Raw genomic sequence first — 18,904 nt, forward strand, 5'->3', positions numbered from 1 at the left:
AAGTTATATCTATTGAAATTTATTTCATTCTAAATAAAAATTAACATTTAAAAATATTTAATTAATAATTCATTTTAGTATCATAATAAATAACCCCATTACTTCTTAACATAATCATATCAATTAGTAAAGAGTGACATTGTGTGTGTGTGTATGTGTATATATATAAATATATAAATTTTTTTGCCAATCTCTTTTAATGTCTCTTTTGAGGACAGCTATATTTTCATATCTGCTTCTGCATTTAATCTAGAAACTTAGATATCTGTCATCCTTGAATCCTCAATCTCCCTAAGGCCTGTCAATTGTATCTGAAAATCTCATTTCCTCTGATATTGCTATCACTCTAGTGCAGACCTTTGCAGAGCAGTCTATCTGCCTCAAGTCTTTCCTTACTCCATTCCATTTTCCACTTGGTCATCAAAGTGATTTTCCTAAAACATAGTTCTAACTGTAGTGGTTCCTTATTACCTCTGGTAGATCAAGCATAAAATCCTCCATTTGGCAGTTAAGAGTTTTTCATGACTTCTCCTGCCAACCTTTCCAGTCCCCTTATATACTCTCCTCCAAATAAATCTGTGTTCTAGTGGCACTGGCTTCCTTGCAATTCTTTGAAGGTAACCCATCTATAAAGCATTTTTACTAGCTGACATTCATGTCTTCTTCAACTCTCTTTCATAATTTTCTTAGCTTCCTTCAAATACTAGCTAAAATCCCACCATTTACAATAATGATCTTGATCCCATTAATTTTAGTGACTTTACTCTGTTGGTTATTTCAAATATGTTGTACAGCTTGTTTGTACACAGTTGTTTACATGTTGTCTCTCCCACTCGACTGTGAGTTACTTGAGAACAAGGACTTTCTTTTATCTTTCTTTGCATCTTTCTTTAACAGCAGAATGAAACATAGTATAGGCACTTAATAAATGTTTATTTCTTGAAAAATATCATTGAAACTTTTTTGGTTATAGCTGAAGAAAATTAAATCTCACAGATATGTATTTAGAAAAGTGAAGTTTTTTAAAAAAAATAATATTTTAGCATGATTATAAAAATAATTTTGACATTTCAAATGCTCTGAAAGGGGCTGAAAGATCCCTTAGAATCCTCATATTACACTTTTGGAAACTGCTACTCTATACCAGTGTCTTAAACTTTTTCCACTTGCAATCATATTTTGCCTGTGAAATTTTTCACATGATTCCAGGCACACAGGCATATAAAAACAGTTATACAAATGAAACATTTAATGACAATAAATCATAATCTCTTGACCATTACATTCAGTTATGAAAACTCATGTGGGCTTGTGAGCCACAGTTTAAAAAGTTAGGCTCTATACTATCTTATTTGGTGATCTCTTCATCTCTAAACAGATGATCTCTCCAACTTATATCCAGATCTAATTTATCTTCTGACTCTAATTTCACATCATCAACTGTTTTTTTTTTTTGAAATCTCAAACTGGACATATTGTTGGAATTTCAAACTCAATATGGTCAAACAGAATCATTATCTTCACTCAAAGTTTAAAAATTTCACCAAACCTTGTCTCTTTTCCCAACTTTCTTATTACTATGTTTATCCTCCCAAATACCCAAGTTATAAATAACCTTGGTGTTACCCTTGCTGCCTTCAACATTCTTTGTTCACATGTCCAATTCATGTCAAGTTTTATTCCTTTCTATCTATTTATAAAGCCATTATATTGATGAAGAATCTTATTACTCCACAACTGAATTACTGCAACATATATATGGTAGCTTTATAAGTAACAAATATTGTTTGTTATAAATAAGAGATTCATTTTCATTTACTTTTGATATGGCATTGGCCAAAACATAATTTAACCGAATATTTAAAAAAAATTTCTATTTTCTTTCTGAAATTTATGAATAAAATACACTAAATATAATTTTAAATTTTCTGCTTAAAATGTTAAGCTTAAATATTTAGCAGAAATTTAAAATGATTAAAATTATTATAAAATTTGAGCTTATTAATCTCATTACATAATTTTAAAGTAGTTATAAAGACAATAAAAAATCAAGTACCTAGCAGCACAATCATATGCCAAGACATCAGTCTCTGCAAGAAGATCACCATCAGTTTCATGATCTCCTCCATCTGGACCCAATTCAAACAACTAAGAGAAAGGATAAATGTTGATTTTTATCTCAGCAGTCAGGCCTTTGTATTCGAACTTTCATTCTTTATTTGCTAAAAAGTCAAAATATGTTAAGCACTATGAAAGTAAAATTCAAGTAGAATCTATTTTCCAGACACTTACATTTAAACTGAACAAGGCAACATGTCAAAATAACATATTAAAAAAAAAACACTGAATAGTTATGATTTTTCAATTTTAATTTTTCTTTTATTGTAAGTCCTTATATATGAGTAGACATTTATTGTTGAACAACAATATCTAAAGGAGGCGAGAATCCTTTCCAAGCTTACTTCATCTAGGAGTATTTCCAAGGAAATAATTGAGATCAGAAATAAAGAGGCTTGACTAAAAAGTAATAGGCAAATGTTCAAAACCTAGATTGAAGAAGATGAACTTAGAATGAGAAAAATGCTTACAAAGAAGCATGAGGTTGGCAATTAGAATTAGAAGTTGGGAAAATATTTTCTTGAGCATATATGGTCAGGTGGCAAATAAGAAAAAACGTCACAATGATAATGACATAAGCAGTCTAGAAAAATAATTTAAAATTTAAAGTGAAGAGGTTGAACTTGATATAAGGATGAATTAACTAGTGGAAAAACTTTTGAAATGCAAAAGAATATGAAAAATGACCTTATTTCTGTGAGTTGTAGGGAGGTAACTACAAGTAGGTTGCATAAAAGAAATATTTTTAAGGATTTCCTGAAATATAAAAGCAGCATAATATAGTGTAATGATGGTATGCTATAAAACAACAGAAACAGCTTACTAGGTTACAGTATGATAAAGAGAAATAAGTTCTCTCATTTTGAACAACCATCATGTAAGTTAAGAGGTAAGAAGACAAAGCTGGAACAAAAGCAGCTATAACAATGGTCTTTATTAGCAGAATGATCAGGAATATTGGTTTCACATAAATGTTTTTTCTACACTCTTTTATATGATAGTAACAACTAGGTCCATATTTTTTCAAGATAAAAGAAAAAAGAATCATTCAATAGATTACCTTTATTTTAGCAGTATATTCTCCTCTACCTCCAAAAAGGCCAAGACCACCCAGTAAAATATCAGTGTCAGCACTGAAACGAATTGCTTCAACTGAATGAGCGGAGTAACCCCAGCCTCCTCCGTGACCTATAGAGCAGAAAGGATTTGATTGTTTAATGATAATGATTCAAATTTACAGGGAAAATTTACTTTTCAAAAAATATAAACGTACATACTTTCAAATCTGTTCACCACACTGTAATCTTCTTTGGAGTAAACTTTCATTACTGCTTGAGTTTCTTCCTCTGTACTTGCTACACCCATTTTTAAATCCTGCATGGCTGCCAATGTATCAAGGCAACCTGAAACAAAATGAAGAAAGTAATATTAAAATGCTGTAAAATGAAATTCTTAACAGGACTGGTGCTCAAAAGAAATCTGGTAACTTTTTTTTTTTTAAATTAAAGCTTTGTATTTTTCAAAACGTGTGGACAATTCTTCAACATTAGCCCTTGCAAAAACCCTGTGTTTCAATCCCCACCCCTCCTTTTCCATTCCCTCCTTGAGACAGCAAATAGTCCAATATATATATTAAATATGGTAGAAATATATGTTAAATCCAATATGTGCATACATATTTATACAATTATCGCTGCAAATGAAAAAAAGAGAAGCAAAATAAAATGCAAGTAAACAACAACTAGAAAAGTGAGAATGCTATGTTGTGATCCACACTCAGTTCCCATGGTCTCTGGTTGTAGATGGCTCTTTTCATCACTGAACTACTGGAACTGGTTTAAGTTATCTCACTGTTGAAGAGAGCCATGTCCATCAGAACTGATCATGGTATAGTCCTGTTGTTGCCGTGTACAATGATCTCCTGGTTCTTATCATTTCCCTTAGCATCGGTTCGTGTGAGTCTCTCCAGGACTCTCTGAAATTATCCTGCTGATCGTTTCTTACAGAACAATAATATTCCATAACATTCATATACCACAATTATTCTCCAATTGATGGGCATCCTCTCAGTTTCCAGTTTCTAGCTACTACAAAAATGGCTGCGACATTTTTGCACATATGGGTCCCTTTCCCTCCTTTAGATCTCTTTGATATATAAGCCCAGTAGAAACACTGCTGGGTCAAAGGATATGCACAGTTTGATAACTTTATGAGCATAGTTCCATGTTGTTCTCCAGAATTAGATCCGTTCACAATTCCACCAACAATGTATAAGTGTCCCAGTTTTCCCATATTCCCTCCAACATTTATCATTATCTTTTCCTGTCATCTTAGCCAGTCTGTATAGTGATATCTCAAGAGTTGTCTTAATTTGCATTTCTCTGATCAATAATGATTTACAGCACCTTTTCATGTGACTACAAATAGTTTCAATTTCTTCCTCTGAAAAGTGTCTGTTTATATCCTTTGACCATTTATCAATTGGAGAATAGCTTGAATTCTTACAAATTTGAGTCAATTCTCTACATATTTTAGAAATCAGGCTTTTATCAGAACCTCTGAAAGTTAAAATGTTTTCCAGGCCAGCTGGGTGACACAGTGAATAGAGTACCAGCCCTGAAGTTAGGAGGGCCTGAGTTCAAATCTGGCCTCAGACATTTAACACTTTCTAGCTATGTGACCCTAGGTAAGTCACTTAATCCCAATTGTTTTAGCAAAAAAATTTTTTTTTCCCAATTTATTGCTTCCCTTCTAATCTTGTCTGCATTAGTTTTGTTTGTACAAAACTTTTTTAACTTAATATAATCAAAATTATCTATTTTATGATCAATAATGATCTCCAGTTCTTCTTTGGTCACAAATTCCTTCCTCCTCCACAGATCTGAGAGGTAAACTATCCTATGTTCTTCAAATTTGTTTATAATATCATTCTTTATGTCTAGATCATGAACTCATTTAGGCCTTATCTTGATATACAGTGTTAGGTGTGGGTCAATGCCTAGTTTCTGCCATACTAGTTTCCAATATTCCCAGCAATTTTTGTCACATAGGGAGTTCTTATCGCAAAAGCTGGGGTCTTTGGGTTTGTCAAATACTACACTGCTATAGTTGTTAACTATTTTGTTCTGTGAACCTAACCTATTCCACTGATCAGCTTCTCTATTTCTTAGCCAATACCAAATGGTTTTGGTGACCACTGCTTTATAACATAGTTTTAAATCTGGTATAGCTAGGCCACTTTCATTTGCTTTTTTTTTTTTTTTTCATTAATTTCCTTGAAATTCTTGACCTTTTGTTCTTCCTGATGAATTTTGTTCTTATTTTTTCTAAGTCAGTAAAAATAGTTTCTTAGGCATTTAATTGGTATAGCACTAAATAAATAAATTAGTTTAGGTATCATTGTAATCTTTATTATATTTGCTTGACCTATCCAAGAGTACTTGATATTTTTCCAATTGGTTAGATCTGACTTTATTTGTGTAGAAAGTGTTTTGTAGTTTTGCTCATATAGTTCTTGACTTCCCCTTGGCAGATAGATTCCCAAATATTTTATACTATTGACAGTTATTTTAAATGGAATTTTTCTTTGTATCTCTTTCTGTTGGATTTTGTTAGTGACGTATAAAAATGTTGATGATTTATGTGGATTTATTTTGTATCCTGCAACTCTGCTAAAGTTGTGGATTATTTCTAATAACTATTTAGTTAATAATTTCTTTGCTAATATTTTATTTAATTAGTTAATATTTCTAATAGCTCTCTGGGGTTCTCTAAGTATACTATCATATCTGCTACAAAAAGTGATAATTTGGTTTTCTCATTACTTACTCTAATTCCTTTAATCTCTTTTTCTTCTCATTGTCAAAGCTAGCATTTCTAATAAATAATGAGTAGTAGTGGTGACAGTAGGCCACCTTGTTTCACTCCCGATCTTATTGGGAATGTTTCCAGTTTATCTCCATTATATATGATGCTTACTAATGCTTATTTAAATAGATGCTACTAACTCTTTTAAGAAGTCCATTTATTCTTATATTCTCTAGGGTTTTTAATAGAAATGGATGTTGGATTTTATCAAATGCTTTTTCTGTATCTATTGAGATAATCATATGGTTTTTATTAGCTTGGTTATTGATATAGTCAATAATTTTCCTAATATTGAACCAGTTCTGCATTCTGGTATCCTCCAAGTAAATCCTACTTGGTCATGGTGTATTATCCTGGGGATGATTTTCTATAATCTCTTTGCTAATATTTTATTTAAGTTTTTGTATCAATATTCATTAGGGAAATTGGTCTGTAATTTTCTTTCTCTGCTTTCATCCTACCTGGTTTAGGTATCAGTACCATGTCTGTACCATAAGAGGAGTTTAGTAGGAGTCCTTCTTTCTCTATAGAAATGTGGTAACTTAAAAGAAATCAAGAAAATAAAAATATACTCAATGTTTGCAAAATAGACTTATTAGAGTTTCAATGGCTCAACAGGAAGGTAAAAATCTACCTTTGCTTAAGACAACATAATTAAAAAGCTATAATTTGCATGTGCCTTTATTCTTTTAAGATTAAACTTAATGGAGGAGGTACTCTATAACTCTTATGATAGTACCTAGTACAAATGCTTTTTAACCAAAAAAACCCCATAAACTATATATCTCCCCATGCTCAGAAAGTAAAACAAGAGTAGCTAAAGAAATTTAACTAAGTGACAATCATAAATCCCTACTCACCGAGGATGTGCAAAGCTGCATGAGACCTAGTTGTAAGAGCTCTTGATCCTGTAGGCAAAGCAAGCTCTGGGCTAAGTATGCTACATCTTGATTGCATGTCTGGTGCAGAAGGAAGAAGCCTGGAATCTGCAACCACAGCATTGTAGCACCACAATTCTCTAGCATTTGGTCGAAATCTGAAAAACAAAAATAATTAAAGAATTTTAGAAATTATCTGGCTTATATAAAAAATCCATGAAACATTTAACTAACATAAAATGCATAATATATAAATGAAATATATAACATAGATGTAATAAAGATTATAGTTATGCAAAATGACTTTCAAATCTCAAAAACTAGATATCAGCGATGATTATTAATAATAATAACTTGAAACACATATAAAAATATAATTTGGTAGAAGACCACAAAAAGAACCTATGGAGGAAACTGTCAAGCATTAAAAAACATATACACTACTAATTTACTTGCTGATTTGTTTTTAAGAGATTGTTAGAACAGTTTTTTGAAACTATTACATAGCAAAAAGAACATGGGTTTTCCCAGAAGACATGAGCTCTAGCCCCAGCTTTGTCTATAGCTGTAAGACCTTACTAAATCACTTACCATCATTGGATCTCAGTTTCTTCATTTGGAAAAATGAAGAAATTAGATGACAAAATCATAGAAAAGCATTCTGTGTAACTATGATTTTCATACCAACTTTGTTTAAATAAAATCTTTTTTTTTTTTTTTTTTTTGCTGAGGCAATTGGGGTTAAGTGACTTGCTCAGCATCACACAGCTAGGAAGTGTTATGTGTCTGAGACCAGATGTGAACTCAGGTCTTCCTGACTTCAGGGCTGGTGCTCTGGCTACTGCACCACTTAGCTGTCCCTTTGTGTTTTTATTAAATGTGCCTACCAAAGCACAAATCACCTCTACAAGATTAATGACAATAATTGTCCAGACTGCTAGAATACAACCAATGACAAGAAAGTCACTACTTACTGAAGTATCCTATTCCATTTTAAGATAGTTCTGATTTTATGAAAATTCTTTCTTAAAATAGCAACAGTCTGTCTCCCTATAATTTCACCTACTGATTCTATTTTTCCTTTGGGGCTAAACCAATATGAATCCCATTAAAAGCTGGTTTGACTGTTAAATCAAACAATCTCCTCTTCTGAATCTTTTCTTCTACTGGCTTAATGTCCTTCATTCCTTAAATTAGCACTTCTTAAAGTCTATTTTCCAGGGTCTATAAGGTCAAAACTATTTTCATAAAAAAATTAAAGTGCTCTAATTTCCAACATGATAAATATTGATAGATATAACCCATATAAAATAAAACCTCTTTAGGGTATAGAATTTTTAGGAATATAAAGAGTGTACTGAGATCAAAAAGTTTGAGAATAGTTACCATGATCTTCATGACATAATTTTAAGTGATAATGACCTGAACACAAGTGATCTTAGGTCACTTAGTTGACACTGTAGCAGGATCTCATCTACTTTGTTCTCTGTTTATACTCCTATCATTGTAGTCTAAGACCACATTAGCTCTTTTTGGTGGCAACTACTAATACTGTTATCTTACATTGTGCTTCCAGATTCATAAATCCCAGATGTCTTTTTTGTTTTTGCATCATCTATTCCTAGTCTATCTCCCTTTTTCTATCCCTGCAAGGGATAAGTTTTTGTATGTAAGTGCTATTAAAAAAAAGAGAGAACATAAATCAATCTCTAGTAAATTTTCCTATATTAAACATGACTATTTAACAGAGACTCTCATAGCATTATTCTCAGTAGAAAAGATGTCTCCAATCTGATACCTATATGCAGTCAAGTATTTCAACCATTTCAAAATTTATATTATTGTTATTATTATTATTATTATTATTCAGCCCTTATCTACATTTTCTCTAAAAGTCTTCCCTTTTTTGGGGGGGAAGAGGGGAAGACGTGGTTAAAGGACTTGCCTGGGGTTACACAGTTAACTAGGTGTCTGAGGATAGATCTGAACTCAAGTCCTCTTGGCTCTAGGGTCAGTGCTCTATTCACTATGCCACCTAGCTGACCCCTCTACAGGTCTTTTTAAAAGATATTTCTTTTTCAAAATTCTAAGTAAGCTCTATATGGCAATACTCAATCCCCAACATACAATTCTCTAAGAGGTCTTTGCAATATCTATTTAATTATAAAAGATCACAATCGACTTAAGTTAGAAAGAACTTTAAAATCTGAACAAGAAAAAAATTATTGACCACCTACAATTACAAATATTATTTTCAAAAACAGAATGAAATGCCATAGTTAACTACCAAGTACCATACAAAGTGATTATAGTTAGCAATTTAGTGAAAGAAATAAAATTTTCATGGCATTATCTTTTCCTAATGTCTTCATATTAAATCAAGTGAAAATCACTAGCAATAAATTAATCAACAATAATAGATTAAATCAATCTGTTTCAGGTGGTAGGAACATAAATACAAAGTATCCTTGTCTTCCCTCAAGGAATTTACAACTTAATGAGGAGAAGACAACTCACTATAAGAAAATGTAAGACTTATGCAAAAACAAAGTGGGTTTGGGATGACAGCACTAACTGCCTTCAGGAATCAGAAAAATCCTCCAAAGTAGCTAACCTTAAATGTAATAAAGGGTTACAAGAACAAGAGATTGGAAGGAAAACATTTCAGGCCTGTGCATAGACATGGAAATGGCTGATAGAAACTTATGAATAGACAGTAAATAGGTCAGTTTAGAAGGAAGACAGAGCGAGGAAAAGATGAAAATGTGTAATCAACTTTGAAGCCAGACTGTGAAGGCCTTTAAATGAAAAATTAGAAGAATTTGTATTTAAATTTGTACTAACGGGAAAAACTAAAGTGTCTGGAAAAATAGAATGAAAAGTTTCTAATAAAATGCATATTAAATACACAGTGATTTATGAACATAGGAAGTAACCTACCTCCAAATAACATCATAAACAGGATCAAGACATACACCAAACCCTTGCAGATCCTCCTGTTCAGAATCATTAAATGTCTTACAGCTTCCATCTACTTTATTTATCAGGAGACATTTAAATGGAGGAGGCTCCGATATGGAGGCAGGTATTAAGCCTTGAAAAAGGGGGGGGAGGTGATTTTAAAGAGAGATAACAAGTGTAAGAAATATGTTAGTAGAATGATAAATAAAACAAAAATAAAAAAGCATCCCAGACTCATAACTCCTTTCCATCTAAGTAACTACAAAGGAAAGATTATGTGACTGAACTGTTTAACCTCCTTGTGTTACAAAGAACATCTCTCTCTTGGTTTCTGTAACATTCTCCTTTGCCAGTCTGCTTTTTATTATTTCTCTATATTATCAATCTCCCTGATTAATATCTTCAAATATTGCCTCTGCATATAACTCGGTGGACTCCAATCTTTCTCACGGCTCTAAAATCTCATTTGGAACTCTCTGTTCAACATCTCCCCTGAAGAGTTGGCCAACATCTCAAATTCAACATATCCAAAATAGCACTTGTCACTTCCTCATACCTGCCCTTCTTATTATTCCTCCATTTATGTTGATGACACTACATTTTTTCCCAGTCTTTTACTTTAAAACTCAGAATTATCTTTGAGTATTCTCCTTTCCTAACACACTCTGCTCCCCAAATTCAATCAATTTTGGTTCCTAAATATTTTCCATATTTATCCTTTTACATTTATCTCTATTGCTACCATCCTTGTTCAAGCTCTAATTAGTTCCTACATGGGTTGTTGTAACTGCTAATTGATTTCTCTCCTGTCTATTTTAACTTTTATACTGTTTTAAAGACATATTTGCATCATTTCCCTATACCAGTAGTCCCCTAGTGCTTATGTGATAAAATGCAAGCTATTTATCTTGGCATTAAAGCCCCTACTGGTTTATGGTATTATGACCATATGAATACAAAATTTTAGTATTAATAAAACCTGGTAATATTTCACTTAGCATGGCTTTAAAAATGTCACTTAAGCCAATTATTGATTCCTTCATATGCATAATTAAAAATTATTCAGAGAATCCACTCATTCTCACACATAATCTATTTACTAAAAGGGAAGTAGTAACCCAACTTTCATAATCTTTTTACAGAGCTCAAACAGCCCTTTGTTTATGTTTTATCATGTCCTATTATACATTTTAAGTATGTGTAAGCTAGTTTATAAAATACTGTAGTCTTTGGAGTTCTTACCCTCTCATCTTTCCATTTCATCTACATCTTAGCAACTTCCTTTCACTTCCTTCCATCTAAAGAACAAGCAGAAAGTTAAGAGGACAATTTGTCTATAACCCATACTTGCCTCAGTTGCTTCATGCTCATCTCTCTACCTTTCAAGTAGAATGTAAAAATTTTTACAGTGTTCTACAGATCATTTATACCAAGATTAGACCTAATTTTTTTTAGCTCTTTATTTTACCTATTATGTGTCTGCTGGCAAAAATCTCTGATGTGGCAAGTACATGGGAGTTGATAAGTGCTTCATCAATGCGCAAGAAAGTTTGGTCCCCACTTGCTCCAATCCAAGTAGCCTTGCGTCCATATTTTGATCCAATATTAGGCATGGAAGCAGGTTTTGCATTCCAATAAGGCATATCCAAAATCGGTCTGCCAAGTTGTCCTTTCTAAACAGGTTGGAAAACAGTAATAATAACATTAAGTAGAACAAAATGTAACAAGAGTAGTATATACATATAATGTATATATATAAACAAAAATATACCATCCACTTGATCACTTATATGTACTTTGCATTTCAAGTTTTCATGAAATTTTATTCGATTTTATATAGTTTATTCTCTTTAGAAAATTAATCAATAATCTCTTTAAAATATTTCAAAACTATACCCAAATGAGGATAAATCTCAGCAAGCTATTTCTAAAATATGCTTCTTTCTAAAAATAAGCCACAAATTTTTTCAAAGTAAAAAGTTTAACAAATCTATATCTTAAAAATAATTTGTATTCATTTATTTGCTCTTTTAGTAAATAATACTGACATTACAAGGAGATGATGAACCTATTAACACATTAAAGACATTAAGATAATTTACATATTGAAAACAAAATCTTTAAACCAGCATTTAATAGTGAATGTAGCACAGATTTTAATTACATTTCTGTAAAAAAAGAATAAATATTTATTTTAAGCAACTTTTGCTAAAAATAAAATAGGAATGATGGCTAAAAAGCAATTTAAAATGAATACTTTTTCTTTTATTTTAATCCTTTTATTGATACACTTTGTTTCCTTCATTGTTGCTCCTCACTACCTGATTGAATTCTCCTGTGAAAAAGTACACTTAAAAAGTCTGATAGAAAAAATGCATATAATATCTGTTGTAATAGTCTTCTCTTAAGTCCTTACCCTGAGAAAGGATGTTAACACAGGACATTTTTTAAAATGTCATAATCACTTTTTATATATTTATGTGTATGTTCACAATTTAGTTATGCTTCTATTTTAAGACTGAAAGAAAAGCACTTTCCAATTATGACATGGAATGAGGAAAAAGGGAAGGTTAAAGCTGAAAAAAGTATTAAATAAAAATTTGTCCACTTAGTCAGGGAGTACAGTGAGATTAGAGAAGTAAGAAGTTAGCAAGCATGTTTCTTTCCCAACTCAAAATGTTGATTTCTCTTTCCTTTGCTAATCCCTTACACTGAAGTCACCACTGTAGCATACATCCAGAATATCATAGCATACATGCAAAATAGCATAATCTCATAAGAACTGCATAGCTAATAACAAAACAATAACAGGACTAGAAGAGCAGCTTGGTCATCTATCCTTGGTTCTCTTTTGTTTCATGGGAAGGAATAGCAAAAATTCAGAGAAACAGTAAAAACATTCACTATTTACTCAAAGGACAAGTAAATTTGCATAACAAAACTACTGGTTTCTACATTTCAATAAATTTATTTTTATTTTTAACAATTAAAAAAAAAATTTGAGTTCCAAACTCTCAAAACTTTTCTGCCCCTTTCCCACTCAGTGAAAAGCCTACATATAAGCCTGTAGAGCCCCCTATTTTAAAAGTTGCAAAAATCAGCACTGAAAAGTTGACCACTGAATAAAATGTGTTTCACTTTGAAATAGAGTATTTTTTTTGGTGGACTTTTTTTTCCTTTCCTTTCCTTTTTTTTTTTTTTTAAACCAAGATACATATGTTTTTCTTAAGCTATTAAATTTTCTTTATCTGCATACCAGTCAAATGATGGCAAAGATTCAGATTTTGGCTCTACCTAACTCACAAAGTAGATGACATAAAACTGGGTAATTGAGGATTAAAATAATCTTTCTCTTTCATTCGATGATTGTCAAGATGATAAAAAAGGGTAAGACAGTTCTGAATACCTGTATAGTATCATTATACAATGTTCTTTTACCTTTCTTTCCCTAAATTCTAACCTTCAACAGAGAAATGAAAACTATTTGTAAATGTCTCAAATTGTGGCAACCCCTCCCCCTTTTAAGTATTCATAATATTCCAGCTTTTAATATAATCATTGTGTCAACTTTTTTCCCCTAAAAAATTTATGATAAAAATATAATTACTAATAATTCAGGGAAGAAAATACCTTTTATTTGAAAGACAGTTTGCTAAAAGGCCATGAGATATAATAAATACTTCTAACTATAATAACCAATATTGATCCACTGAGGTGACAATATTTTCACTTAGAAAAAATCCATTATTATTAAATCAATCTATTAAACGTACATAAAACATTTTATTTTTATACCAGACTATGGAGATAGAAATCTAAATAATTTAAAGATATAATGAATTATTACAACAGAGTTCGACAATTCCTTACAGAGAAACTTCCAAATGTGAAGACTTGTCCATCCATTAAAAGTATTGCCGTGTGGTTACTGCCTGCAGTGACTTGTGTACTAGGACCTGGCAAAGCTTGTACTAAAGTAGGACATCCCCTAAATTTAAAAATAAAGCATAAAAAATTTAGAGTTAATTTTTAGCAACCTCTAATAAAATTCATTTTATTAAATTAAGAACCTAAATAAATTATGGAGTGAGAAAAAATGGCAAAGACACTATAATATTTCCAGTATTTATGATTCTAATGATATCAGAAGGAAATCAGATGAGTTATTTTTAGGGAAGCAATCAGGGTTAAGTGACTTGCCCAGAATCACACAGCTAGTACAAGTCTGAAGCATATTTAAATTCAAGTCCTCCTGATTCTAGGGATGGTAGTCTATCTACTGTGCCGACTAACTGCCCCAAAGATGAGGTATTTTTAAAAGACAACTTAAATTAGATGATTAACCTTAAATGATCCAAAAAGGTCAAGGCTATGCCTTTATTTTTATTTTACAGCTGGAACATTCATTTACAGAATTAATCAATACTATGAGAAAACATAAGAATTATTCAAATCCTTCTATGATACTTTCTCTGTTAAATAATTTCATTATAATTTTAAACTTCAAAGAGTCTTTTCCAAAATATGAGATGGTATTACTCTCTTGTATAGTTTAGAAAATGAACATCACATAATAAGGAAGTTTTGCTTCCAAGATAGTGGTCTTGGAAACAATTATATTTCTTTTTTCATATTTAAGTCAAAATATGAACAAAATCTATATAGAAATGAATGACATGTAAACTCAAGAAATATGGAAAGAATTTAATGATTCAAAAAAGTTTAATGACAAATTTTGCTTCTTATTCTAGCATTATCATGGTTACAAAGGCATTCATTAGTAGATAATTATTTCATGTAGCATACTATGCTAAAGAGTGAACACAAATGCTAAGTAAAAGCTACATAACCTACTGAAAGTAAAATTCAATGTCATTTTCATCTTCTTAAATTTATGTATGGTATCTTACACTACTAAATTACCACTTTTGTTTATGTTCATTAATTTCTCTTGGCTTTTAAATTTTCCCAGTTCTCTTTCTAATATTCTCTCTTTCCTTCACTGGTTTCAATTAATATATAACATAATTTAATACCATCTTCTCTGACAGAATGTTCCATCTATAATCCCTACCTTTGATCTTTCATTGTCTACAAACATGTCCATGTTTGCCGCATCCTTTAAAAACTCACTTGTTCTGTCCTTTCCTATAGATTATCATCCTGAGGGAAAAGATTATTTCTCTCTTGTATTTAATAATTAAATATTGAATTAGGATCAAAGCTCTTCCCCTTTTCTATTTCCTCCTTTATAAATCAGCTTGATTAGCTTATAGACAGATCCTGAGTGCAAGGCTGATAATAATGTTAAAAACTCAGATCTCTTCAAAGGTTAGGTGAATTGATGGATTATGGCCCATTTTGTTTTATTTAGACATATCTGGAAAAATGTGGACTTTCTCTTTTGTTGGAGGAGTGATATGGAGATAGATTGTCTTTGACCAGAATTGAGGATCAAAGTCACATACTCCCATTCCTTCATTAGAACAGGTCAATCTTTCATTATCATATTCCTTTTCTCATTACTTTAACCAATCAGAGTTGATTTCCACCCTCAGAAAACCTATTCTTTCAAAGGCACATAAGTGTTGAATTAATGAAGGGTTTTTGTTTTAAGAGAGATGGACCAAATAATTACCATTTTGTTAATGATATATTAGCATTATTAATATAATGATTAATTACCCAGACACTATGTCTTTCAAACTTTTTATATATCACAATCCTTTATCTCTCTTCCTTTTTGTTGCTAAACTCCATAGAAAGCCATCTAATACAGGACTGCTTAAATGTTTCCCACTTGCGGCACTTTTTCCCTGAGAAATTTTTATGTGACCCTGGGTATAAAGATATATAAAATAGGTATACAAATCAAACAATAACTGATAACAAATCATAAAGACATCTATTTTTAAACAATTCTTTGGTATACATATAATTTTTGCCATTTATTAAAGATGAAAGCAAATTTGCATACTAATGAGGATATACTTATTTATTTTTAAGAAGGAATTAATCTGAGCAGAATACTTGATACCTTTCACTACTACGAAATTATTTGCACACATTCAGTTATGTGACCTAACCTGGGGTAGCAACCCATAGTTTAAGAAGCTTTTTATCTAACTGATGCTTCAATTTCCACTTCTCATTCTTTACTCATTTCTCTGTAGTCTGGCTTCACATCTCACCACTTGGCTAAAACTAATTTTTCCAAAGTTACTAATAATCTCTTAATTGCCAATTTGATATTCTTTTTTCAACCGTCATTCTCAAACTTTCTGTAGTCTGTTATTCATCCTCTTTTCCTTGATACTCTCTTCTTCTTAAGTTTTCATCTACTCTCTCCTAATTTTCTGACCACTCCTTTCACGTCCTTTCAAGATCTTAATGCAAGTTATACCCACTAATTGTCCTAAGGCTCTCTACTAGGCACTCTTTTATACTTGGTAATCTTGGTAATCTCATCAACTCTCATAGATTCAATGATTATTTCTATGCTAATGATTATCACATTTATTTGAAAAGCCTTAATCTTTCTGTTGACCTCCAGTTTCCCATCTCTAACTGCTTATTCATCAACTCCAACTGGATGTCCTATGGACATTATAAACTCAACATGTCCAAAACTGAACTCATTTCCTCCCCTTCCCCCAAATGCTCTCCTCTTCCTAACTTCCTTATTTCTCTTGAAATCTGCTGTATCTGAAATCTACCTGTTGTTTCTACGTGTGTTAATTTGTCATCAGCTGCTCTACTTGGTTTACTTCTCTTATCATCCTTATGTCCTACCCAGGGTAAACTCATCTTCATCAGAAAACTTATTGTCATGATGATTGCTTCAGCTTTGCTATTTATACTTCAACAGTACCCTCAATTACTTCTGTCAATCTAACTGTAGAACAAAGATTCCTTCCATAGTCTCCTTTTATAAAGGGCTCAATATCCCAGGTATTGGGATGTTTGCCATTAGCAATTCTGCTTGGCTCATAATTCATTATCACCTTCATGAGGTCCCCTCACCATTTTCCCTTTTCAGCTTCTGTTTGTGTACTATCTTTCTCCATTAGACCAACAATTCTCTGAGACCCGGGGCTGTCTTTTTTCTTATTTGTAAACCCATTGCTTAGTGCATTGACTGTACACTTAATAAGTGTTTCTCATATTATAATTATCACCCTTTGGATATGTTTTGTATTCCACATTTTGGCTCATGCTATTCAAGATGCCTGGAATACGTTCTTTCTTCTTTGAAGCTAATGATATTCGTTTCAAATTCTATCTTTTCCAAATATCCTTCTCTGATCCTAGCAGCTGGAAGTGATCTTTTCTATAATTGATTATAATAGTTTGTGTTCCTCTCATGCACTTAACATATTCTACTCCGTTATGTTATATAAAATCACTATTTATTATGTTGTTTTTTGAGGGAACAGTGTCTGATTCATCATTTTAACATCCTGACAATCCAGAAGACTGAGTTGTATAATCAGTGTTTAACAAAAGAAGATTTGTCTTCAAAGGACTTAGAATCTAATTTAATAAAAATGAATTAAGAAATTTGAAATGTCAATTTGTCATCAAAGTGAGTGAGACTCAAGTCCTTTCTCTAAATAATATAGGAAAAGAGTAGAGTAAGGTTTAAGAGAGATGTTTAAAGGGAGAGATATTGAACAGAAAAAAATATTAAAAGTAGAAAAGGTAATGATAAATTAATAAAATTTTCATAAATTACTCATATTATGTGTGTGGGGAATCCATACAGCATCTTTAGTAATTCCATTGGCACAATTCATTAATGCAATCTCAGACTAAAAGTTTTCTTTAATATATTTCTTCCTATGCCATAATAACTTGAAATAGATTTAAAATCTAGGTTAGTTGTCAAATGTGTAACTAAATAGACTCAGTTTTTTTCAGCACTTTTTTTTTAAAGAGGGAGTCTAGACCTGTGATTTCTCAAAGTCTGAGATATTACCTGTAAAACTATCCAGTAAACAACTATTGTTTGCCTCCCCAAATTAGCATTTAATATATTAAACTTTGAACTTACTAATTAAAAATTACTAAAAAAGAACAATATGCAGACTATGCAGTTTTGAGAATATAGAAAACTTTACAAAAACCATGATTTCCATTTCCATTAAAGATTACCTGGAATTAACATCTCCATGTCCCAGCTGCCCATGCTGTCCATATCCAAATGTATAAACATCACCATTTTCCATCAAAACCACTGTAATCAAAATATATTGTTTTAGTTTTTCTTTAATGAATGACAATCTCATTCCTGTGTTTCAAAAAGTTATGTGATTTATTGCTAGAATGATCTAGAAAGTTAGAGGAAATTGGCAAAATTAAATGGGATTATAATAATTATTTGTCTATGGTTTATTACATATATTTTTAGTTCTATTTCTGCAGAATTTTTCTCAAGAAATAAAAAGTCTAATTTTTTACATAACAAATACATAGGTATACGATATATACTTTATATACACCATATGTATGTTATATACAGTATACTTTATATACATTTTACATAATATGTATACTTTGTATATATCACTTACTCTATTAATTAAACTAATGTCTCCATATCAACATCATAAAACCAAGTTATTAAATAGATACTTTTAAAGCAATAATAATGTACAAATCAACTATCTCACTAAAATACTAAACTAGCTCTGAGTAAACAGAAATAAATAAGCCACTTTAGAAAATTATGGTTTGTTTATTGTACTTTTCTATTTAACATATTTGAATATCAATTAGGATATATAACATATCCTAAATAGGATATATATGTACGTGTGTGTGTGTGTATAAAGTAGGATATATATATATATATATAAAAATATGGGATTGAAAAAGATAACTTTAGAGATCATTTAATTTGTCAGTATAAAATGGGGGAAATTAAAGCTTAGAATTGTAATTGCAAATTAAAAGCAACAGGCATGACTAGAATCCAAGTATGCGAATTATTTTTTGGTGCTTTTCCTTTGAAACATACCATATATGATAAATCTTACTATAAAAATGCTTCCTTATATATTAGTAGTACTTTATAGTTT

General features: G+C 31.2%; 1 protein-coding gene across 1 annotated transcript in view; it reads right to left on the reverse strand.

Moving 5' to 3' along the window:
• MYCBP2 (MYC binding protein 2) overlaps positions 1-18,904 on the reverse strand; it is a 318,733-nt gene that overhangs the window by 168,962 nt on the left and 130,867 nt on the right. Inside the window, exons 20-27 of the mRNA XM_051983950.1 lie at positions 17,979-18,060; positions 13,695-13,812; positions 11,293-11,497; positions 9,804-9,957; positions 6,846-7,021; positions 3,396-3,521; positions 3,179-3,306; positions 2,057-2,148 (exon numbers count right to left, since the gene is read on the reverse strand). Coding sequence (XP_051839910.1) covers positions 2,057-2,148; positions 3,179-3,306; positions 3,396-3,521; positions 6,846-7,021; positions 9,804-9,957; positions 11,293-11,497; positions 13,695-13,812; positions 17,979-18,060 — 1,081 coding nt within the window. The remainder of the gene's footprint in view (positions 1-2,056; positions 2,149-3,178; positions 3,307-3,395; positions 3,522-6,845; positions 7,022-9,803; positions 9,958-11,292; positions 11,498-13,694; positions 13,813-17,978; positions 18,061-18,904) is intronic.

Source organism: Antechinus flavipes, chromosome 3 (genome assembly GCF_016432865.1).
Source record: "Antechinus flavipes isolate AdamAnt ecotype Samford, QLD, Australia chromosome 3, AdamAnt_v2, whole genome shotgun sequence".
In the NCBI taxonomy this organism is placed as follows: domain Eukaryota; kingdom Metazoa; phylum Chordata; class Mammalia; order Dasyuromorphia; family Dasyuridae; genus Antechinus; species Antechinus flavipes.